The 25,863-nt window shown below is 36.4% G+C and overlaps 1 protein-coding gene across 1 annotated transcript in view; it reads right to left on the reverse strand.

The window, feature by feature from the left end:
- The window catches only part of LOC128017371 (synaptotagmin-7-like), a 52,421-nt gene extending 30,221 nt beyond the window's left edge, over positions 1–22,200 (reverse strand). The window contains exon 1 of the mRNA XM_052602737.1: positions 21,876–22,200. Coding sequence (XP_052458697.1) covers positions 21,876–21,909 — 34 coding nt within the window. The 5' untranslated portion in view covers positions 21,910–22,200. The remainder of the gene's footprint in view (positions 1–21,875) is intronic.
- Between the last annotated feature and the right edge of the window lie 3,663 nt (positions 22,201–25,863).

Consider the following 25,863-nt stretch of genomic DNA (forward strand, 5'->3'; position numbering starts at 1 on the left):
CAGGGTCACATTGTGAAATTTACTATCAATTCCAATACCATATCTCTCTCTCTCTCTCTCTCTCTCTCTCACACACACACACACACACACCCACACTCATTTATCAGAATTTCCGTCCATCCAAAAGTGACTGCTGATTATTTAACAGGCAAACAAAGCAGAATAAGCAGTGATGCTAATTATAAAATATATAGTTGACTTGCTATTAAGTGCCTCGAATAAAACTATGGAACTTTCAAAGATTTAACCTGGAAAATGTATTCTAAGTTATGTCGTCTACTGTGTAAGCTCTTCAGCTTTGTATATTTCTGCTCTGTAAATAAACTGGTAAAACTAGTACAGAAAAAAAAATGCATAAAACTTTTTTCCTGTCACTGTTTTATGGTTTCTGGCATTGTGGCCAGTGGGAATGTGTGTATTTGCAGGCTGACTGAGTATGTGTGTGAGCTGAGTCCATTGCAAAGAGATTGAAACACAAATACATCTGTGACAAGTCTGCTTCTTACAGTATGTGTGCTCTTGCTGTCTGTCTGTGCTCCTCACATTGGGCCCCAGAGGGCCTTACAGTGCCTGAAGACTAAAAGTAAAACCAGCTGTTTCTATCAACATCCACACAGAATGGGGGGGGGGGGGGGGGGCTGAATAAATCTGACACTTGTGAGGAATCAATGCACCAAGCATTGAACAACTCAAGAGGGAGACCATGCAAGGAGAAACTCTCATTAATATCAATTCATTGTATGTGCATTCCTAGCAAATAAGGATTTCTTCTGGAAAGAGGTCAAATTTGAAAAGTTGCAGACAATCGTTGATTCTGCTTAAAATGATAGTTCAACCAAAAATCACAATTTCATTTGCATTTACTCCCCCTCATGTTGTCTAAACCATTTATTTACTATGGAGTTTACTATGGAAAACAAAATGATATGTTAGACAGAAGATGCTGATTTAAGCTCAAACAGGACAAAAAAAAGCATCATAAAAACTGTCCATTTGAGTCATGCACTATTCTACTGAAGTTATACAATGGCCTTGTTTGAGAAACAGGTCGAAATAAGACTTGACTGATTGACTGATAATTTCAGAGCTCACAAATTTTATGGTTCATTCATTGCAATCAGAACTGAATGATTTATAATATTAGCCTTGCTGTTTTATACTGACGCCAGACTTTTTTAAATTACTGCCTTCTGCTACCAAGACAGAGCCTTCATCTTCATCAAAACACTCTTCATCAAAATAACAATAGACTGAGTTTCTAGAAAAAAAAACAAAAAAAAAACAAACATTTAAGCCAAAATTTAAATGAAAGTGTACAGTGATTTGAGAAATGCAAGAGTATTCAATATTATAAAAAACAACCCTTTACTGTCTTTATATACATCATTTCATATGTATATAAATATAAATATAACAGCACAAATCAATGTTAGACTCCCTAATGCTAAAGCTATGAACGTCTTATCGTAATGCAGTATGGCTGATTATCACGGTGTACAACATACAAAAAACAAAAACAAAAAGCATATATTTTATGGTAACCAGCTTGCAGCACAAGCTTCTATTAGACTGAGCCATGGTGAAGGTGAGACCAGTGAGAGCGCAGCTCACTACAAATTATATATTATTAACATGATAAAACTTCTGATATCATACCTTTGAATCTTCAAGAGGACATGTCTCTAGTCTCAGAAATGAATTATTGTAATAAACTCTCAAATCAACGTCATTCTTCACCCGCCACATGGTGCACCAATTATCATAACCACTGGCGAAACACAGTGTGAAATGATAATAATAAACCATGTGGGCACGGATAATCATGTCTTTCTGTGATGTAAAAAACTCTCTGAACATTAAATTGCTTCTAAATTGGCCCAGATACAGCATGCGAAACAACAGAGATGTGAGTTAGCTTAGCATGGCTAACAGAATGAATAAACGTGCAGGTATCAAAGGCTACAGAGAACCAATTCAGACACAAATCAGAGCTAAACACGCAATCTAACAGAGAACGCTGTAATAGCACATAAGCTCGATGTAAGACAATGTTTTAATGCTATGCTAACCCTGTCTACAACTGTAAACAATGGCAATGATTTTAACACAAGTTAAAGTCATAATATCAGTTGCTAAAGGAAAAACTTCAAACTGACTACAAACAATTAAACTAAAATAATGCTGGGTTGTTTTAACCCAACTTTGGGTCAAATATGGACTAACCCAAGCATTAGGACCCAATAACATACTCTGTTTGAAGCATTTCAATAAGAAAATATTAAGAAATGCCTGGAATATTCCTAAATAAATCAAAAGTTGCTTTAAAAAAAGTTTCTTATTTTATCCAATGCATTAAAATATGATGAGGACATGAAAATGAAAATGAGTGACTCATATAGCACTAGGTTTTCATTCATAGATGATCATAAAATCACAGCTAGAAAGAGATTTCTAACCAAACTTGATCCAGACATAACATATCCTTTTAAACATGTAAACAATGGATGTGACATTTATTCATGGCTTACAGTGTATACATTTCTGCACAGAAACTGTCGGGTCCACTTTTACGAAGCGATATGGGTTGTACAGTAGATACACAACAATGTAAAAACACTGTAAATGTTCTGTAGCTCTCAGTATTATAGTGTTGTACACCTGAACTGGGAATTTAATAAAGAGATGCAAAACACCTGCTACCTACACAAGCCTTTTGGGTCTTCAAAATTATTTTTAATTGGAGGCAGTTTAGGACAGTTACATTTTATGAGGCATAACGTCACTGAAGATGCTTCAGTTATGTTTCATGCAAATGTTACAAAATCATAATGCTTGAGGATATGTATATTATCCTGAGTCATAAAATTAGTCCAATTATGAGCATCATTTTTTGGCATTTATCTTCATTAACTTCATTACACCGTTTCTATTAGAACACAGTCTCAGGCAATGAAGCCCCTGAGCTAAGCGCACACATGCCAAACAACAGAAAAGCCAACTAAAAAACTCGGAAACAAAAGATTTAGCTAGAGACTCCTAAATGAATGGGCAGCGTTTCAACCAGAGTCCATCCACACTTCCATTGATATTCAGTATGAAACTAAAGCCATGTGAGAAATCTTGTGCTGAACTACACAGTGCTGATTCATTTGTCAAACAATGAGAGAACAACTTACAATCGAAGAGCGATTGTTTGACCTAGCTATCATTACACCTCTCTCTCTCTTTCTCTATACACTAGGGCTGTTGTTTTAGTGCGTTAATTAATTAGTTGCAGAAAAATATTGTGATAAAAATATTTTTAAACACAGTTAATGCACCTGCCCCACCCCAGAACTGCTTGTCATCTTACAATGGTAAGCAAACGCTGCTTTGTTTTTTACGTTTCGTAGATCTGAGTTTATCTTGTATATCTTTGTTTCAGTTTCTCCGTTTGAATAACGAATATATACTATTGATAGCTGCTGATATAGACAGTTAATTCCTCTCACTTATGCGCAGAACGCATGTGTTAGTTTGCCGTCGGCTGTAATCTGTGTGTTGTGTTCGAGCTCACCGTCGGCATTCGTTGCAGCTAGTTCTTTGAAGTTGGCTTGATGTTTCCTGGCCTAAAAGCCACAGCAAATCCGTTCTCATTGTTGTGCATCACCGAACAATGCATGAATCTGAATGAATCTGCATTTAGAATGAACCATGTGAACCGATGATTCAATTGCCCATTCATAAAGAGAAAATAGTTTATTTTATTTTTAAATTGCCCCTATTATGCCATTTTTAAGATTGCTAATATTGTTTTATGAGTCATTTAACACACAGGTTTGCATGGATGCAAGGTCAAAAAACACGTTAGTTTAAAAAAAAAAAAAAATGGATTTAATTTTACCTAATTTCTAAATGATTTGCAAACAATTCAAAGGATCAGTCTATCTAAACCCCTCCTTTCCATGACCACTCACTGCTGTGATTTGTCAGATGACGCAGTCCTTTGTGATTGGTCCAAAGCCGTAGATATTGGCTCTGGATTGGTCTACCACGTACAGTGTGTGACAGAATCGAAATGTGTTACTTTGTTACTCAGAGCCGTAACAGAATAAATGTTGAATTCCTGATGACTCTTTTAGACGAATGTGAGACAACTCTTGTTTTGATAGACAATAACATTATTTATCGTGCACTGTCGGCTCCACATCTTTGGAGAGAGTTTATGTTCACATACAGCTACATGACATTACTTACTCTTAAAGACATTTACCACAGCCTATTCACAGTTTTAGTTTCTTATTTATTAGAGTCTCATTTGATAATAAAAATAAAATAAAATAAAATAAAAGTGATTGTTCACCCTAAAAGAAAAACACTGTCATAATTTACTCACCCTCATGTTGTTTATGTAAGTAATAGCAAGGCTTCTCTTTGGATACATCATGCAATTATTAAACTTAACTTTTTTTTCTCTTTTTTTTTTAAACAAACAGTGGATTGCCTTGAAATTTAGAATTTAACAGAACTTAACATGATAACAATTTACATTTTTATATAAACAGAAAGTATTTTTTAATAAATAATCAATATATAATAAATAAACATTTATTTAAATAATATAAAAATAATACATAAAAATCTATAAGATCAGCAATGTTGTTGTAATGCAATTCCACAACCTACTGAACACTACTAAACATTTAGGGAGGAGCAAAAGCTAAAGGGGTGCATTGGATTTATAACAAGACAAAGTAGACAAAATGGAAGGTGTGTGGCACAATAATTGTTTTATCTTGATTATCCTGTTTTCATAATCATTAGAAGCCAAAATGGTAAAATAAAATTCAATTAATCTCCCAGCTCCATAAGTGTGTGGCTCCTCTTCATCAGCCAGCCGATCCACTCTGACTCCAGGGCCGGAACAGCCGTGCCCGAGGCCACCGTGGAACAGCACTGGCATTTGAATTCTCCCTGTGAATCACTGCTGAGTAATCATAAACCCAAGAAAACATCCACAAACAACAGCCGATGAATCAGTGTCCATCCGCTGAGAGGTGCACTGGAGCTGTCTTTCGCTAAAGGACAAAAGTGCTGATGACTAACCTCAGATACATGCTCACAAATGGGATATAAAACACTACTGCACATGAACTGGAGTCTGATTTGGGTCAGAATTTTAATGGTGTATGACTATGACTTAGCAAAAGCTCAGAATCGGAAAAAATTACTTTATTGTAATTTTTGCACATACAAGGAATTTGTTCTGGTGACAGAAGCTTCCAATACACAGAGACAACAACAACAACACACAGAGAATAAAAAATAAAGAAATGGGAATAATAATATGTGTATGTACTGGGTACATCCATTTGACTTTCAACTATGATCAGTTCATTTTGATTAGTTCAGCATGAAAAGAGCTTTCCTGGAGCATTTCAGTCCAATCAACTATGGGTGTCAAGGCACTCTTACAGGTACAAGTCAGGGGATGGATACAAAACAAATTCAAAGGGTCATTCAATGTCTAGATGAACAGTGAAGTCAGTATTATTAAGAAGTGGATGGTATTTGGTACAACACAGTCCCCCTCCCTGGATCAGGACATCACTCCAAACTGGATGAAATAGCCAGAGGAAATCGATCAGAGAGGCGACCAAGAGGCCTACAGTAACTCTGACAAAGAGTGGACATTGTGTTCATGTGACAACAAACTCAACAAAATCTCAACAACAAATTCTCCACAAACGTGGCTCATTTGGGAGGGTTGCGAGAAAAAAGCCACTCCTCAAGACAGGCCAAATGCAGTCAGACTGAGCTTTGCCAAAATGCACCTCAAATATTCTGAAGCAGATGAGCCTACAATTGAATTATTTGGCCTCAACACCAAAGAATATGTCTGGCGGAAATCCAATACAGCTCAGCTTTCCAAATAACAGCATTCCTCCAGTAAAGCATGGAGGTGGAGAGATCCTGTTATGGGGAGTTTCTCTGCAGCAGGGACTGGAGCACTTGTCAGGATAGAAGAAACAATGGATGGGACAAAATACTCTCAAATTCTTGAGGAAATATACTGAATGTCCTTGCAAGGCCTCTAGTCAGAGCTCAGACTTAAAGGGATCGCTGGGTATTAAGACTTGTATAGCTTAACCCTCTGGAGTCATTTAACGCGAATACTTTAATTATTAATAATATAGCGAAAATACAATTAATGCCATTCAAAAATGAATCGAATATTACGCTAGTGTATCCATCCGTGTGAATTGATCGCCACTGATCATGTGACCTCACAACTATTCAACCAGTCTCAAGAGGGCATAAGCCAATCAGAGCGCTGTGTTCTTAACCAGCACTTCATTTGGCATCTAGAGCTTACAAGTCATACGTTATCTGTCACTGCGTGCCTCTAGGGAAATTATTCAGTTATGAGGGCCATTTTTAGCCCAAAATATCCTTACACTTCTCTCTTACCTTCTTTCCCATAAAAAAATAATAATTTTAAAAACACACACAAGCTTAATCTTACTTTTTCCTTCACTTTCCTTCCGTTTGCACCTTTGCCCCTGGCGCAAACACATCATCAAACGTACATGCAGCATCATCACACACATGTACTCACATGCAAACACACATGCGGTAAACATACACAAACTCCCTGGCAGGCACAAGGGAACACACTGTGTGCAGCAGATACAGGCTTATTATTCACAGCGGACTGCTTTCGGCCCGATTAGAAGGTCATTTCCACTTCTGTCAAACTTTCATACCTTCTCCAAGAGTTCAATATCATCTTCTTTAGTATCCTTTCCATAATCTCCAGGCAAATAGCATAACACCTTTTCACACTAAATCACTGCAAATTGCACAATCCATATGCATACCGTAATGACTCTCTTCCAAAGCTCCCTATGTAGGTAGTTTAAGTCATCATATTGATTATGCTGCTTGTTAAGATAGCTTCTTAAGGCCAAATTCTGAGACACCATTTATCCTTAATGCATAAGGCATTCCCATAATGCACTGCGAATATGAAAAAAAAAGTTGTATAATTCATTCAAAAAGTCACAATCTACTTAAAAATGTATTATATTATTAAATATGTGCACAAAACATTATGCTAATTAGACAATCACATGCATAAAAACATACCTATGGAATGTTTCAAGGTTCCATTTCAATAAGGATGTTGTCTTAAAAGGCAGCATGTAGGCAGTAGACAGCTCACTAGATTTTGGAACAGAGCCAGTTCTCTGCGGTGACACATAACAGCAGCCAGAAATGATCTGCCTTTTATGGTGTAATCTGTAGAGTCCTTAAAAAGCCTCTTGCTAGATTCTCTGAATAATTCACTGATCTTCAATGAGCACCAGCATCCGCAGGCCTTTCACAGATCTCCACCACATCCTCTCCAGTGTGCACATGTGGCTCAACATGCACTGGCACACACACACACACACACACACACACACCAATAATTGGGCTAGTTTTTGAACTAGCATATTAATATACTCTAAAGTACATAGTATGTTTACTAGGGCTAAGTGTTATCACTTTTTTCACAAATCGATTTGATTCCAATTCACAAGCTCTTGAGTCGCTTCAGTTACAATTGTGATTTAATATCAGTTCATTGGATATATCAGGTACAGCACATGTCAATTTTTCTCAAGGAAAACTATCTCTAAAGTAATGCTGTGAACTATTCAGGAAACACTCAGAAGGCTACATTACTAAAGTTCAAATTCAAAAGCAGAGTCAATTGCTCTTTGGGCTATTTTTTAGATATACTGATCAACACTCAAATAACCTCTGGGAAATGTAGAGGAAAGTCACATACACGTAGGATGCTTCGAGGGTGAGTAGAAGATGGACTTATTTTCATTGTCGTGTGAACTAAGCCTTTAAAATATAAATATAAAATAAATAAATAATTAAGCCCAGACTCCAACAGACAGCTCCAATTGGGGACAGGGCACCAAAAACTGGGACTGTCCCTGAAAAACAGGGACGTCTGGTCACCAAATGCAGCTAGACAGAGAGAATAAATTCATTAGGCAGAAGGAGAGAATTGAGAAGTCAGAGGTGGTAGAAGAAGGAAAGGTTGTTCTGGTCTCTCTGTAGACCACCCTGTTTTACAGTAATGGCAAAGCAAACAGCAGACGATAAGCAGTGTGTTCCCAGCAGTGAGCAGACTACTGATGAACCTCAGGGATCCACAACAGCGGCACAGACTTTGTGTGTGTGAGTGTGTGTGAGAGAGAGAGTGTGTGTGTGTGTGTGCAAAACCTTTTTTTTTCCTGAGTTCTTTGATCTTTTTTTAAATGTATTTTTATAAAAGTCTTTACTGTCACTTTTGGACAATTTATTGTATCCTTGCTGAAGAAATGTTTGCAGGATTGCATTTTGAATGCATAGAACAGTTGTGTGTGAATTACAGTAAGTTTATTTTGCCAGCTTGTGAGGGATATTTGATGTGCAAATCCCAATGTCAAATACACACATTCAGCTCTTTCATCTTGGAAGGAAAATACATGATTAAAATGTGTGAATGTGTTCTGTAAAATAAAAATAAAAAACTTCCCCCAAACATTTGCACGATAATGTACCTACCAATTGTTTCTATTATACTAATGGATAAAACCAATCAACAAATCTCAAGTCACGCCCAAAAGAAAATGAAACCACAAATGACATTCTCATTTTTATCTCTAATTGTTTCTTCTAGACACCAGTTATATGAAATGGAGAGGTAGGAGTTCAAGAAGAAATCTCAATAATGTATCAACTTACCAAAGTCTATAATCAAAATTGAGCTCAAACATTTCCACATTTCTTGAGCTAAGCATTTTACAGGTCTGTATACTTCCTGAAGTTTCCACAGCTATGAGCCTCTACCTCTATGCAATAATATTTTCATCCCTGCATTTATAACCTTTTTGGAGTTAAGACACTGTGTGTTCGACTCAAAAACATTTATTTTTCTATCACACTTTCCATATTGTTTTTAAATGAACCTAATGATATTTTCTTTCTCCTAACTCTACACTTCACGCTCACAAGCCTGTCTGCATTTTACATTTTCATTAAGACACTAATAAGCATGTTTAATATAAAGTTCTCATGGGGACTGTTAAGTTTGTCCACACAAACTAGGCAAATTTATGATCAATATAGGCAAGCCTTACCTACACACACACACACACACACACACACACACACACACAACGAGGAAGTAATGAATTCAGGTAACAGCAATGAGTGATTGTTTATGTTTATGATCATACAATTATATTTTAATGTGTGTATGTGTGTGCAAGCATTTGTCTAGTACTTTCACAGTCTGTGTTTGTATACCTTGCCAGCCCGTCTGAGAATAGATTTGTCTCACCATCTGTTTCTTGACAAGGGTGAGTGTGTGCATCTGTCTCTCAGTGTATATGTGTGTGTGTGAATCGATCAGAGCTCCTGTCCACTGTAGCAGCTTCTCACAGGAGCAGGTGGCATGACCAAAATATCACGGTATGAATTTAATATCCCCACAATGGCATGAAACAATTATTATTGTATTGTTTTTTTTGTTTTTGTAAATTGTTTATATTTTTCATAAACATGTAGTAAATGACTATTGTTGTACCATCCACTGAAATACATCATCTGTTCAAAGGTTTGGGGGTCAGTATGTTTTTTTCTTTTTGTAATTTAAATTTAGCAAAAATACATTAAGTTGATCAAAAGTGACAACAAACATTTAAAATGTCAGAAAATATTTTTATTTCAATTTCTATTTCAAATAAATGCCGTTTTTTTAACTTGCTATTTAACAAAGAATCCTAAAGTTTCCCACAAAACTGTTCTCAACCTTGATAATCATCAGAAATGTTTCTTTGAGAATGATTTCTGAAGGATCATGTGACAAAAGTCACAATGCTAAAATTCAGCTTTGCATCAAATTAATAAATTACATTTAAATATAAACTAAAACAGAAATGTTATTTTTAATTGAAATAATATTATTTCACAATAGTACTGTTTTTACTGTATTTTTTATCAAATAAATGCAACATTAGTAAACATAAGGGGATATTTAATAAATATAATTAAATTCTGCTTTCCTAAACTTTTGAACAGTTGTATAAATGTTTTACAAATGAAAAGTACTCAATTTCAATTTAATATTTTGTGGTTTATTTTGAATTTTTATGCAAACTAAAAGATTTCACCTAACAACACCCGTTCAAAATGGTATTATAACACTTTTTTTATGCATGTTTTGATATGTATTTCCATGAGCTGGATACTGAATCCTCCTTGTGTCAATGCCATTATTGTGTGAAATGTACAAAGTTCCCACAATTTCAAGCTGCCCAAACTGTGCTACTGACCCCTACTCAGGTGCTTTCTGCTTTTCTCTCCTGCTCTCACTCCTCCTGCCTGGTTTTCAGATAAGCGCTTGCTTGAACAGGTTAATTTCTATTCAGAGGATTTTACACATACTTTGAAGCCCATAACTGGTATCCTTACAAACGTTACAGAAATCATAATGGATTACGTTTAGAGGAATAATTTCCTCCCAAAATGAAATTTTTGTCTTCATTTAATCACCCTCGTGTCACTCCAAGCTCGTATGACTTACTTTCTTCTGCGGTACACAAAAGCAGAAATTCGAGCTGGTTGAATAATGAAGAAAAAAAGAGAAGGAACTTGGATTTTGGATATTGCACACAAATCATATACTTTTATGTTGTTCTTTTGTCCTTTTTCATTGCTTGAAAGTGTATGCTTTCACTGTATTGACAAAGAGTAGCATAAACATTAGGGCTGCACGATATTGGGAAAAAATTACATTGCGATATTTTATTTTTCTGCGATATATATTGTGATTTGAAATCTAATCAAATTTTTTCTTACAAACAAAAATGGGGCGAGCACTATTACATTCTCATTTTAAATGATTTAAACATTGACACCATTGTGTCAATTGATTAATATGCGTGAGGGAGAGAGAGCAAGACAGCAAGCAAAAGCAAGATATCGATGCTTAAACGACACATCGTGCAGCCCCTAATAAACATTATTTTAAACATCTAACCTCATCTTGCACAAAAGAACGTCAACTAAACAGATTTTTTTTGACAATGTATTCCTTAAAAGGTTTACAAGCCATTTTAAAACCAAGCCATTTGTAGGTTAATTCCCATTAAAAGTACAATCACTGGGGCTGACTAATCATTGTTTCCCAACCAGCACAACAACGCTTACATGGAGCATTGTATTCCGATTACAATCGTTTTAAAAGTCCAATCTGAATTAAATTACTACACGTAAACTCCTCAGTCGGAATGAAAACGCACAAACCGACTGAAATTTCAATCGCGTTGAAGGGGTGGGATAAACCTTATATAGTAAACACTTGATCAGATTGATCAGAAACTTGAAAGTGTTTTGCATGTGCGATGATTTAGAAATGGCATAACGACGCACAGAAAGAGTTGATGTTGCTGTTGAATTTAATAAAATGACTGTCGTGTTGATCTAAAATTCTTTTTCCACTCATCGTTTGAAAAGTACTGCAGGATAACGTTGTTCCAGTGCTTGCTTCGAACTCTCGTCTGCAGACTGTTTTTGGTGCGATAATGGCTGTTTTTATCGCTTGATTAATATAACATTTACATTTACATTTAATCATTTAGCAGACGCTTTTACCCAAAGCGACTTACAAATGAGAGCAATAGAAGCAGTCAGGTCAACAAGAGAACAACAACAGTATACAAGTGCCATGACAAGTCTCAGTTAGCCTAGTATAGAACGCATAGCCAGGTACAAGAAAAGGAAAAGTACTGGTGTTAGTAGGTTAAGTGCAGGCGAAAAAGATGAGTCTTTAGATGTTTCTTGAAAATGAGTAAAGACTCAGCTGTACGAATTGAGATCTGGAGGTCATTCCACCAGCTGGGCACAGTCCAGGAAAAGGTCCGTGAGAGTGATTTTGAATTTCTTTGGGATGGCACCACAAGGCGTTGTTCACTTGCAGAGCGCAAACTTCTGGAGGGCACATAGGATTTAACCAGTGAGTTTAGGTAAGTTGGTGCCGTGCCAGTGGTCGTCTTGTAGGCAAGCATCAGTACCTTGAATTTGATGCGAGCGGCTACTGGTAGCCAGTGTAACCTGATGAGGAGAGGAGTAACATGAGCTTTTTTTGGCTCATTGAAGACAACCCTCGCTGCTGCATTCTGGATCATTTGCAGAGGCTTGACAGTACATGCAGGAAGGCCCACCTGGAGAGCATTGCAATAGTCCAGTCTGGAGAGAACAAGAGCTTGGACAAGAAGTTGGGTTGCTTGCTCTGACAGGAAGGGTCTAATCTTCCTAATGTTGTATAAGGCAAACCTGCAGGACCGGGTCGTTGTAGCAATGTGGTCAGTGAAGCTTAATTGATGATCCATCACAACTCCTAGGTTTCTGGCTGTCCTCGAAGGAGTTATGGTTGAAGAGCCCAGCTGTATAGAGAAGTTGTGATGAATCAATGGGTTAGCTGGAATCACCAGGAGTTCAGTCTCTGTAAGGTTAAGCTGAAGGTGATGGTCATTCATCCAGCTAGAAATGTCACTCAGACAGGCTGAAATGCGAGCAGCTACCGTCGGGTCATCTGGCTGGAATGAGAAGTAGAGTGGGGTGTCATCAGCATAGCAGTGATAAGAAAAGCCATGCTTCTGAATGACAGATCCTAAAGATGTCATGTAGATGGAGAAGAGAAGTGGTCCAAGTACTGAGCCTTGAGGAACCCCAGTAGCAAGGTGGTGTGACTTTAAAACATCACCCCTCCAAGACACCCTGAAGGATCTGTCAGAGAGGTAGGACTTAACCCACAGAAGAGCAGTTCCAGAGATGCCCATCTTTCTGAGGGTGGACAGGAGAATCTGGTGATTAACGGTGTCAAAAGCAGCAGACAGGTCCAGTAAGATGAGTCCCGAGGATTTTGAAGCTGCTCTTGCTAGTCGCAGGGCTTCAGTAACAGAGAGCAGAGCAGTCTCAGTTGAGTGTCCACTTTTAAAGCCAGATTGGTTGCTGTCCAGGAGGTTGTTCTGTCCAAGGAACATAGAAAGCTGGTTGAACACAGCTCGCTCAAGTGTCTTTGCAATGAATGGAAGAAGGGATACCGGTCTGTAGTTTTCAAGAAGCGCTGGATTTATAGATGGTTTCTTGAGCGGTGGGCTTACCCGAGCCTGCTTGAATGCTAAGGGAAATGTTCCAGAGTGAAGAGAGGAGTTGATAATGTGAGTAAGTGAAGGTATGACTGAAGAAGAGATCGCTTGAAGGAGGTGAGTGGGGATCGGATCAAGTGGACAAGTAGTAGGATGATTGGACAGGAGAATTTTGGAGACGTCCATCTCTGAGAGTGGGGAGAAGGAGGATAAAGAGTGTGCATCGGTCATTGTGAAGTTGTCCTCAGTCTGCGGTGTGGAGAATTGGTCACTGATGGATCTTGTCTTATTTGTGAAGAAAGCTGCAAAGTCGTCCGCTGTAAGAGTCGATGGAGGAGGTGGAGGCGGCGGATTAAGAAGAGAAGAGAAAGTCTTGAAGAGTGTCCGAGCGTCACAGCAGCTGTTAATTTTGTTGTGGTAGTAGGATGTTTTAGCTGTGAAGACATTTGCAGAGAAGGAAGAGAGGAGAGATTGATACACACTGAGGTCCGTAGAGTTTTTTGATTTCTGCCATTTCCTCTCTGCAGCCCTGAGTTTAGTGCGATGTTCACGGAGAACCTCGGACAGCCAGGGGGCAGATGGGGCAGTGCGTGCTGGTCTAGACAACAGTGGGCAAAAGTTGTCCAAGCAAGATGTTAAAGTGGAGCAAAGAGTGTCCGTAGCACTGTTCGTGTCCAGAGCAGAAAACTGAGAGAGTGGTGGAAGAGAGGATGAAACCACAGCAGATAGGCGAGATGGAGAGAGTGAGCGTAGGTTCCGTCGAAAGGTGACCTGCGTTGGAGTGCATCATTGCACAAAGTTTCATATGCTTGTGGTTTCCTAATAAAGACCCAAAATTGATAAATATTAAGTCTGCTTTTTACGGATTTGAAGCTTGTGACAAAAATGCACACATCAACCTGATCACTTTATATAGCGTTCATGTAAACACTATGTTCGACAACACGAAAAGTGTAAATGTAAATGTGGCTACTACCTCAACAAATAGCATTAATTTGGGGGTGGAGCTATCTATTTGTCAGACCAATGAGAGGGTGAAGTGTGTAATATCTGTGCAGATTTCCTTTAGACAAGCACATGTGAATTAATAATAATAATAATAATAATAATAATGTGTTAGCACCACCTGTAAAGATAAACCTTCGCACTCACAGCCATATGTATTTGGTCCGTTCGTGTCAGAATCTCATCCAATTTTTACCACTACTGACATGACAAATGACATCCAAAACTGACAGATATTACAGCATGCAGAATTCTGAGACTGAATTCACTGGGTCACAGTACAGCCTCATTTCTCTCCAAAACAAATGCGATTCTCCCTCCATCTCACATGGTGCCTCGAAACATCATCAATCCTTTTTTCAGAGTCCCACTTCTCGAATTTCCTTCATTCCCTCCAAAATTCTTGACATGAAGACAAAAAGCCACTCATATGGCTTGAAGCTTTGAACAATCGTTTGCACTTTTTCAATTCCATTTATCACTATTTTTGTTTTTCTGCAATATTCCCATCTGATCTCTCCTTTTATCTGACTCACAGTTTCAACCATCACGATTTCTAAAGACTGCGTCATTAGACAAGTATTGCAAGATATCAGACTTTTTTTCTGAAGATTTAGCAATTATGAAAGCTTAAGGTAGATGTCACGACAGCAAAAATTGCATTACAGCTGTTTGATTCATTTCCATAAATGAACTGATTCAAAACTCTGATTCAACGATTCATTTATGCCACTGCTCACAGTTCAAGTCTATGTGTGGCCTTTTTCATTTGTATAAATGTTATTGTAAAAAAAAAGAAGAAATTATAAAGATAAACACACACACACACACACACACACACACATATATATATATATATATATATATATATATGATAATCTTTATATTGTTATACTGGTGGGATTATACATTCATTGAGTCAAAACTTATTTTTTTATTGTTTTAGATTACCTTTCTGGTAACAACGGTTGTTAAAAAAATTATCAGCCAACATTTTTTCAAAGCAAATACATAAATATTAAGACATACACCTAATTGTTAATTCGCATTTGCTAAAACATAGCATTATTACTGTGTAAGCACCATTTCTGTTACAAACATGAATGATGCATAGAATCAACTTACAAAATAATACAACGGGCGAAAAACATGAACACCCTTGTGACCACAAACAAACAGCCCTCACATTTGCTTCAGGACATGACCTTGCTCCTGTCCTCCAGTATGAATTGTCTCTTTTTCCATAACGCTCTTCTCTATGCTATCATTATTCATTCATGCTCTCCCTGACACAGTAATGGTGATTTTTATTTTCACCAGAAAATCTCGAAATAAACATAGATAAAAGGAGGATGACAGACGTGCTTGCTTAGAAGATAAAGAGATCAACAAAGCAGAAGGAAACTGGGCGGTGCCGAGGTATGGAAACGTATCCCAGAGTTCCAGTGTGATGATTATGTAATAGGACGAACACACACACACACACACACACACACTCAGCCTGAGATCGCTCTCTTTCTCGTCCTCTTCATCCAGAGGCCCAGCTCTTGGATAATAAATGAGATGAATATAGTGAACTGTATCGGACTACTGTGTCCTTTGGAGAACATCGTATTAAATGGACAGGTATGGAAGAAGGTTACCAATGTCAAAGTTTAATCTAAAGGTGTTGATGGCCTGAAAAGGTCCATTTAATAAAAATAACTGAACGGGAGTCACACTTTTCTGCTTTGGTTCCAATTCAGATTCAACTTGTGTACTTTTGAGGAAGCAACTATACACAAAAACAGAAATGTCCAAACTCCTTTAACTTAAAAGTGAAGTACCCCTGAGATTTGAAGTTCATATTTCATTAATTTAACAATGTTTTCTCATGTTAACGATCTCTGATTTCGTTAATGGTCACATGATATGCAGATATTGTTAAATAAAAAAAAAACTAAATTTAATATAAATACTTTTGGAAAATTTAAAAAGCACATCAAATTACAAAAAAAATTAAAATTAAAATTAAATATTACTCAAATATAAATAATACTAAAATAACACTGCATGCAGGTTAACAAACAAATAAAATATGTAATTTTATACTTTTTCATCACTGCAGGGAGTTTATGAAAAGCTAATAATTATTTTAATTTATTTTAATTAATTTGAATTATTAATAAAATTCTAATTAAACAATCAAAATAGAACACATAAAAAAATATGAAATATGACCATTTAGCGATGTAAGAGAACCATGAACATTACATTATTTACATTAAATCGAATAAAAATTTAATTCTAAGAGGTTTGGCAAACAAAATGTTTTGGTTTATAATATCCACTGGACAGAATATATCTATGTAAAGCTAAATCTTTTCACTCCAAGTTTAGGATGAACAAGGAAAAATGATTAAATGTGAGATTCGTGTGAGTTATTCAACTGTGTATAATAATGCTGTACTCAATGTGCAATGCAGGGACATCTTTAGTTGCTTGCTAATCAGAAATGTAATTGGATTAAATATTGCACTTTTCTCACAGTCATTGCAAGTTGCATTGAAGGATAAGAATATATTTGAGACCGCCATTACTCAGAGCACCTGACTAATGGCTGCCATTGTCTCTGTCTCCAGCTCCCTCCGTCTGGTTGTACCTCATGTCACTCTCATTCGTCAGTATAGCTACTACTCGAGCTGTTCGCTTCTAGTTTGCTCCGTCTCTGAATCAAATATTAAAAGGACCATTGACAACAGAACTGGAAACAGCCATTAACACACAATTACCCAGAGACGTGATGTGTACAAACTACAAGGTCATCCTGCGTCTGTGTTTTCCTTCCAGTCTCTGGCGCTCGTCTGTGGTCTTTGTCTGTAGCCTCTGACCTAGACTGACAGCTTTATCTCAAGCACTGCACTCACTGCATGATGACCGTAACAACTGCACCTTAAACCACAGCCATGTCTGTAGATTTATAGGGGCGGCGAGGGCTGGAGGAAGCTTTCAGGATAACATCTTCATGATATGTTACTCGGGAGGTCTGTCAGTCACCTGGTAAGTGGACAGAGATGAGACACTACATAACACCAGAGCCCAATCCAGCCCCGTTCCCCTGGAGAAAAGGCAGTGAGAGCAGGTTAATATCCAGATCACATGGTTTTCAGGCCTGTCTGGCTAGACTTATGGATGACATAAAACTAGATCGCTCCAATTTTAATCAACAAACAGTCTACATTGGAAGTGGATGATCTGACGTGCCACGCATTCAGGTGAGGGACACCGTGTTTTTATTTCCGTCATGCTTCTCATCACTTTAATTTCCATCTGAAATAAAATTATTTTATTTACAAAATGATTTTATTTACAAATATGAATCAATCACTATGTAATTAAATAACATCTGGTCTGATCTGAATTTACTGTGGGTGGAAAATATTGCTTTCTAACCTTTTCTGTGTTTTATTCAAGTTCTTAACTTCATTGCCATGACAATTAACGCCTAAAACAACTATATATATATATATATATATATATATAAAGTCTGCCTTTAAAGACAGGTCTGATTAATTATTTTCCAGTTTATTACTGTAAAGCTGCTTTAAAACAGTGTTAATTTAAATTTTTAGACTTTTTTTGTTGTTTTGTTTTTACGATTTTTAAGTTTTTTTATGTATATATATATATATATATATATATATATATATATATATATATATATATATATATATATATTTTAAATACTACTTTTTAGCTTGAGTTTATTTAATTTTAATTGTTGTTGTACATCAACTTACACTAAACAAAATTTAGAAATTTTGCCATGCAACTAGATAAAATAAAAAGGTTTACGTTTTTTATATTTTATTTTATTTCAGTTAAACTCTTATTATATATAAAATATAGACTGTAATTCTTTTTTAGATTTTTTTATATAATATTTTCTTTTTATTTCAGTTTGTTATACTTGATTAAAAAAAAACTGATGATTCAGCATTATTTTTTGTGGTAATTCTTTCGAATGTGTTTGTATTGAACTTAGAACATCCTTCACGTTAGTAAAGCCATCGTTCAGTTTTCAAAGTCATGGGCTAGAAACACAAGAGGGTCTTTTGATTTCGGTGCAAAAGGAGTAACAAAGCTCTCACACTGGCATCTTTCATTAAACTCCAATCTTCAGAAGGAACTAAAAATTTCAGAAATTCATACGGGAAGCATCTAAATGCAGAATGGTCATCTGATTCCTCACTGGCCATCAGTGATGATTGACGTGAGCTAAGACCATTACAAACTCACAATGCCACTCCAATCTGAGTGGAAGTGATTGGCGAGCCTCCAAATGCACCTGTACATCCTTTGCATCTCTCCACAATCTCCTTGCTCTGTCCAGAGGTGTCCTTCATCAAACCTTCAACCATCAGCTTTGCATTCCCCACTTGACCTTCTCGCTGTGTTTGTCTTATCACGCCGCTGCTACAACATCAGAACATGCCAGGAATCCCAATGACATTAAGATCCTATCCAGGAAACAACCCCTCGTTCAGATTCGACTCAACAATATGTCAAAGCTCTTCTGCTATCAGCGGTTTGAAACAACCGTTGTTACCATCAGCAAAACTTCAAACGCTGTGCTTGGGCTGAGAGCACATGAAACGATTTCTGAATAATAGATAGAGAGCAATATCACAGTTTCTGTGGTGAATTAGAGGCGAGGCGGACGCTCCGTCACATGTGAGGACGTCTGTACACGGGGACAGACAAGATGGCTCAAGGGGTGCGAAATGATCTGATGTGACTAAAATCTTGCATCTGTCAAAGATTAACCCTTGTCAGTGTCTCATATATACATTGTTATCGTTCATCGCGCAGCGGCGATGCAAAACCACCGCTGGGCAGATCTCAGTGAGAAGTATTCTTCAGCTGTCAGTCTGATCTTCAGCTGTCCTTAAAGAAACAGTTCACCCAAAAATGAAATTTACTGAAGCTTTACTCTCCCTCACGCCATCCAAGATATAGATGAGTTTGTTTCTGTGGCAGAACAGATTTGGAGAAATATAGCACTGCATCACTTGCTCATCATTGGAACCACTGCAGTGAATGGGTGCCGTCAGAATGAGAGTCCAAACAGCTCATAAAAACATCACAATAATCCACACAACTCCAGTCCATCGATTAACATCTTGTGAAGTGAAAAGCTGCATGTTTTTAAGAGACAAATCCAATATTTAAAAGAAGTTTTTTGGCCAAAATACGAGTCCATGATCCATAATAACACTTCCTCCAGTGAAAAAGTCCACCTCCTGTTGTCCTCTGACATCAAAATCCACTGACATACTTGTTTTGGACCATTTTCACTTCCACGTGGTGTTTGATTTGTGCATATTTGTGCATATAAGATGACTTTTTTCATTGGAGAAAACAATATTATGGATATTTTTGCCAGTAGCAATGGTTTAAAACTAAATATATCTTAATGATGAATTTATAACAAACATGCAGTTTTTCATTTCACAAGGCATTAATTGATAGACCGGAGTGGTGTGGATTATTGTGATGAGTTTATCAGCTGTTTGGACTCTCATTCTGATTCATTTACTGCAGAGCATCCACTGGTTAAGAAGAGATGCTACATTTCTCCAAATATGTTCTTTTGAAGTAACAAGCTCATCTACAGTCATCTAACTATTACTTTAAACATGTCATTATGATCATAAGATTGTCAGTCCAGTTTAGCTCAGTGTTTCAAAGCCAAATATCAGAGTTTCCCTCTGCAGACGTGTCTATTTTCTCTTTTAAAAGCATCTGTGTTCATGTCTGTGTTTTGTAAAAGAAAAAAAAAAAGTGGGATACGCTTCTTTGTTCAGCTGACTGGGCTAAGCATTTCTTCAACTGGATATTCCCAAATCCGTGCTTACAAAATGCGCTTTTGTCTAGTACAGCATGAAATCTCTGGCAATACATTCAGCTGGAGATTCCCAGCTGAATTCATATTAAGACAAACTAAAGCTGATTACATCCACAATGCTACTAAAACTTCACAACCATATTTCCATGCCTCACAAAAACAAAAAATGTCCATGGTAGTGCAAATAGCTGTTACTACAGCTATTCTCACTTCACTGTGAGAAATGACATTATCCGCCCAAAAAATAAGGCAATTTTTTTTTTAATCACAGAATGCAAATTCATTAACCTGTTCAGACCTGAATTATGTTCCTGAGACACAAATATCACTGCTTTTCTCTCAAGTTCAGTGTGAAATACACATCAACATTAAACATTTCTGCTAGTTTCCTCATTATTGCAGATTCACAGCGGTTCCCAAACTTTCATGCCAGCTGAACCCTATAAATGTACAAATACACTTAACTTCACAATATCTTTAAATGTTTACTGGTAAGCTTTAAATTGATCATGTTGCACATCCTGGAAGACACAGACATTTTAAAAGCAGAAGGGAGAGACAGTGAATTACAGATTATATCTGAAGAAAATATTTCAAGTTATGCTGACCCTGGAGATTCTACAGCATACATTATTTTCATGAGAGACAAACAAATATTAATTCGTAAATAAAATCAATATTTTGCATACAGCATTGATGTTTAATTTTTTTTTTCTTTTTTTTCTTTATAAAAAAAATATTTTAACTTAAAAAAGAGCAAAGGTTACATTGAAATTAGCCTAAACAAAGTGAACTAAGGAGAGATTGTAAACATATTTCATGCATTTTATAACTAATTTATTATCCTTTTTATATAAATATTATTTTTAAGTCAATTTGATATAGAAATTGTACGATACTATTTAATAATAAATTAAATATTTATTTATTTATTTATTTTTATCTTATTTAATTGTTTTATGCAAAAAGCTACAAGAAATTCCCAAGGGTTCTCAAGACGAATTAGCCTTCCAGGTTGGCCTACAAATTGACGTCGTGACTAAACTGGCGTATAGCCATACATTAAGATATTTTATGTTCCTGACAGTCAAGGGTTAAAAGTAAAGGATTGTATTTCATTTATTTCTGCCCTGGCACCTCGCGTCAAAATGTAGTGCTTATTTATTATTTGACGTCTTGCAAAAACACGTTTGTTTTTTTTCTGCCACAGTGGCTCTTACAAATAAATCAGGACTCTGTGCGCACGCCTCACAACTGACCATCGTAATTTATCACCTGACAAAAATCTCGTGGCGCGCAACAGGAGGGGGCAGAGGCCAAAGCATGTCCGTGTCCCTTCGTCCTCATTATGACCCATCCTCACTTCTCTCACTATTGTGTATGAAAAGTGAGCTTTTGGTTCATTTGTGTCAGATGCAATCGATAAGAAAAGCACACACACGCGCGCACAAATAAACGCACGCGCAGACATCCTATCATGACTATGTGATGAGAGATGATGACCTTGCGCGTGCATAGATGACAACTCCCTAAAAGGCACCAGGGTAAACGCATTGGAACAACACAACAGGTGCTGTAAATGTGTGAAAACGCGAACGCATGCTTATAGAGAAACCTGGCTGCACCTGTTCGCGCGGTCTGCAAGTGACAGTTTGCAGTTGAGGACAAATTGAAGCGAAATCCAGTCGAAATGACACGGTACTGACCCGTACGCGAGCCGTACCGGGTGCCGCCACAGCGTCTGCCATTCAAGGGCGTGCGATCTCGCTGAAAACAAACGAGAGCAATCCACCAAAGTACCATACCTTTTCCGTCCTCGTCCTCCCGATTCAGGTGCATGGCTGTTCGCCTTTGGCACGCCAACAAACGCTTGTTTCTTCTCTCAAGTCCCCTCCAAGAAAAAGTCGAATCCAAAATGTGCTTCCAATGGGCGAGTGACCATGGAGCACTCTTCTCTTTCCCTGCCTATTTCTTTCTTTCACTCACTTGGCTTTTCTTTCCGAGTCCCCTCATTCGGCTGATGAGAGGGTTTGAAGGGAGGGATGAGGGCGAGGAGTGGTGAGCTGTGTCCGTGTCACCGCCAGCTGATGGCTCGAGCGCTAACATCTCACTTCACGAGGGTGAAGTCGAGTAAAGACCATTCACCGAGAGCGCCGTTAAAAGCGCGCTGCAGGCTGCCCTCAGCTTTATTTTTGCATTTTATGCTGAAAATGTCTCAAAAAACTATTTATGCACGAGGCATTTAAATTTCAAGGGGGTGAGATAAAACGAGCCAGTGATTTTGTACCGCAAAATCATAATTGTAAGTAAATAAAAAGTCATAAAGGTAAGTAAATATAGAAATAAATGTTAGAAATTTTGTGTATGTGGGTCAAAGACGTTAAGATGTCCGGATAAAATGAAATGTACAAAAGTGATTTGTTTCTATAGAAAGCGCATTACATGTAAATAAAATGTCTACTTTTAAGGTTTCAAATAAGTTTTTGTAAAAATAAAATGTCAAAATATGGTTGGAATAATGTTACATTGTCATTCAGTGTAACACAATATTTATACAAAATTTCAAACAACATGCTTATTCTGACGTGTACATATTAAAATATCTAAAAGGATAATGGAGCATACTAAATTTTATTGTGTTTTAAATTAGTAAAAAATTCTTACTGACAAATGGGTAAAACCTAGGATAGTGGCAAATGTTAAAAATGTAAAATTACAACTCATTAGTGTTTGGGGTGAAAGTAATTAGTCTTCTAATGTGTCATAAATTGATTTTTGTTGTAAATATGCCTGACAAGATTGTTACACTGAATGAAATTTTACTGGGTGTCTTCTGGAAATTGAATGATATTTATTTTTTGCTCAGAAAAACAAAAACAAAATTGCAATTAAATAAAACAGAAAACGTTTTGCATTTTTTTGGGTGGGAAAACTACAACAGTTTAAAGCAGTATTACACTTTTTTTATGCTTAAACACTTTTTCATCTTTCACCCGTGTGCGTATATTTGGATACTGCATTCGTGCAATATAAACACGTCACGCGCAATCTTGAATTCTCAAGTTTTATTAGTCCAAAGAATATTTTATAAGTTTATTCATAAGTGTTCCATTTTAAATTCTAAAACAGAACAGCAACTAAAAGTTTTACCATCCAGCCTCTAGAAGTCATTACCCCTGCTACTTCAGCAAACTCAGACCAATCAAATCTGCAGGGTCAAGCATTCAGTGGCAACAGTAATGACGTGTTTTTATAGACCATCACTGGTTCCCTCACAAAAGTCTAACAGGATTTTTCCATTGGCTTTTGGATTATTGAAGAAAATAAGCTTTGTGACCAAAAAATAATAAAACCTGAAAATGTTACACTGCATTGAATTTTTTCTTCCGGCTCCCTCAGAATCAGGCCCATGACCTTGATGCTGCCAGACTCACAGTTCTTCATGTTATATTTTACAATCTGACTGCTTTTCAGCCGGGTCGGTCGCTGTTTTGTCTTCATTCATGATGTATCTCTCTTTTTATATTTCAGGCTTGTAGCTGAACCATATTTTATGCTGCTTAAGGGAGTTTTATAAAAAGCGTTCGTGTGTAGTTGTTTCCTTGATTTAAGACACTTGGACTCTTTTTATATTTGTCCGTTTTATTGCAAGTTCACCTAGAAATGAACATTTGTTGAAAATGTACTCAGCCTAAAGGCTTTCAAGATGTAGATGTTTCTCCACAGATTTGCAGAAATGTATGATTACATCACTTGCTCACCAATGGATCCTCTGCAGTGAATGGGTGCCGTCAGAATGGTTTAAAGTCGACTTATCCATAATGACGCTTCCTCCAGTGAAAAAAGTCCATCCCTATCAAAATACACCAACATGTTTGTTTAGAAATGTTTTGGCTTCTAGACAGTGCTTGATCTGGGCATATTTCTCTCCTGATTCAGACAAGATGACCTTTTCACTGGAGAAAGCAATATTAAGGACAGGACTCATATTTTAGAAGCAATATGCAGCTTTTCAATTCACAAGACATTCATTCATAAACTGGATCGGTGTGGATTACTTGTGGATTATTGTGATGTTTTTATCAGCTGTTTGGACTCTCATTCTGACGGCACCCATTCACTGCAGAGGATCCACTGGTGAGCAAGTTCAACAATTCTTTTGCATTTATTTGTACATGGTTTGACAGAGTTTAATGAGGCCAATATTAAGCGAGATACCTTGAATGCTTATCAATTTGGTTTTCGCTGGGTGTAATTAGCAGTGTTTTGCCTTTCCTGCTGATTTTTGCAAGCTATTAAGCATCTCTACTAGGCGTTGGATGATTGACAGCTGCTTATGCTAATTATACCTTCTGATGCGCTGATGACAGCATTACCTGCACCCCCACCAAGTGCCATCAAACTCAGTGTGTTCTCTAAACCTGCAGAAATGTCTGCTTTTATGTAGTCAGACTCATCTGGGATTACATTGTGTGTCTCCTCAGACAATCTGTTTTCCCAGCTGGTGGAACAGCACAACAACCCAATTGAGAGACTCAGCTCATGGCTGCAGGTTAAGATCCTGCAATAAACCCAGCGATACTGTCGCCCCCTAGAGGATCTTCACTAGAGTTGCATTGTAATTCTAATGAAACGGCAGCCTGTCAACGAGTCTCTCAGAGTGTTTTCGTATGAAGGTAAAAGAAATGTGTTTCAGACTGGATTCTGAAACAGCATAACATTATGTCTAATGGTCTAGACAAAAAAATCAAATACACTTTAGACATAACAATCCAGATATTTAATGATTACAATTATTATTTTTCCCGTAAAAATGGAATCATGCCTTAAAAATGTTAAAAGTGTGAATCAGTGTTTTTCAATTAGATTTTTTTATTTTTTATTTTTGCTAAATATTTTAAATAAAAAAAAATTTTGTTTTATAGTTATCAATTTTATTTGAATTTTAAAGTTTTAGTAATTTTTGTCGTTTTTATATATTTATAGTTTTTATTAATCTCATGCCTTGAAAAGGGACAATTATGCTGGGTTATCTTTGAGATACAATTATTGTTTTTATTAATATTTTAAATTAGTATTTACATCATTGTCATTTAAAATTGAACTGTTTAGTAATTTTGTATTTTTTTATGTTTATATTTGACAAATTTTATGCCTTAAAAATTAAAATGGACGATTATGTAAGGTGTGAATCTGTATTCTAGCATCACAGAGATACTATTTTACTTTTTATTAATATTTTGAATTATTTTTCCATTTATATTTTTCATTTCAATTTTAATGAATTTGTGTTTTTGTAATAAAAAGTTTTTTTTACTACTTTTACTAATTTCCTCTAATTTCATGCTTAAAAATGAAATGTAAAACTGTGTAAAAAAGTAAATTTTAGTTTGTTTTAACTCAACTCAAACTCAAAAAGGACAATTTAAAGTAAATTAGTGTTATTTTAGTATAACTGAGATACTATCAGTTTTTATTAATATTTTGAATAAATCTTTTATTTTTAAATTTTTTCATTTTCATTTTAGTTCAAGTTTTAGTCATTTTGCCGTGTTTTTGTCTTTGATTTTTTTTTTTAAATATGTATACATAGTTTTTCATACCTTAAAAAATATTTTGAAAAACTTTTTTATTTTTTTCATTTTCATTTTCAATTCAAGTTTTAGAAATAGTTTTTGTCTTTTTTTTTCAATTTTATTCTTTACTTATTTTTTATTTCCATTTCAGACAGTCTGTCTAGACCAGAGAAACAAAAATGTAATAATTCATGTGGAGTCTGAGATTCACTGACTC

This window comes from Carassius gibelio, chromosome A7 (assembly GCF_023724105.1).
Source record: "Carassius gibelio isolate Cgi1373 ecotype wild population from Czech Republic chromosome A7, carGib1.2-hapl.c, whole genome shotgun sequence".
Taxonomy (NCBI): Eukaryota; Metazoa; Chordata; class Actinopteri; order Cypriniformes; family Cyprinidae; genus Carassius; species Carassius gibelio.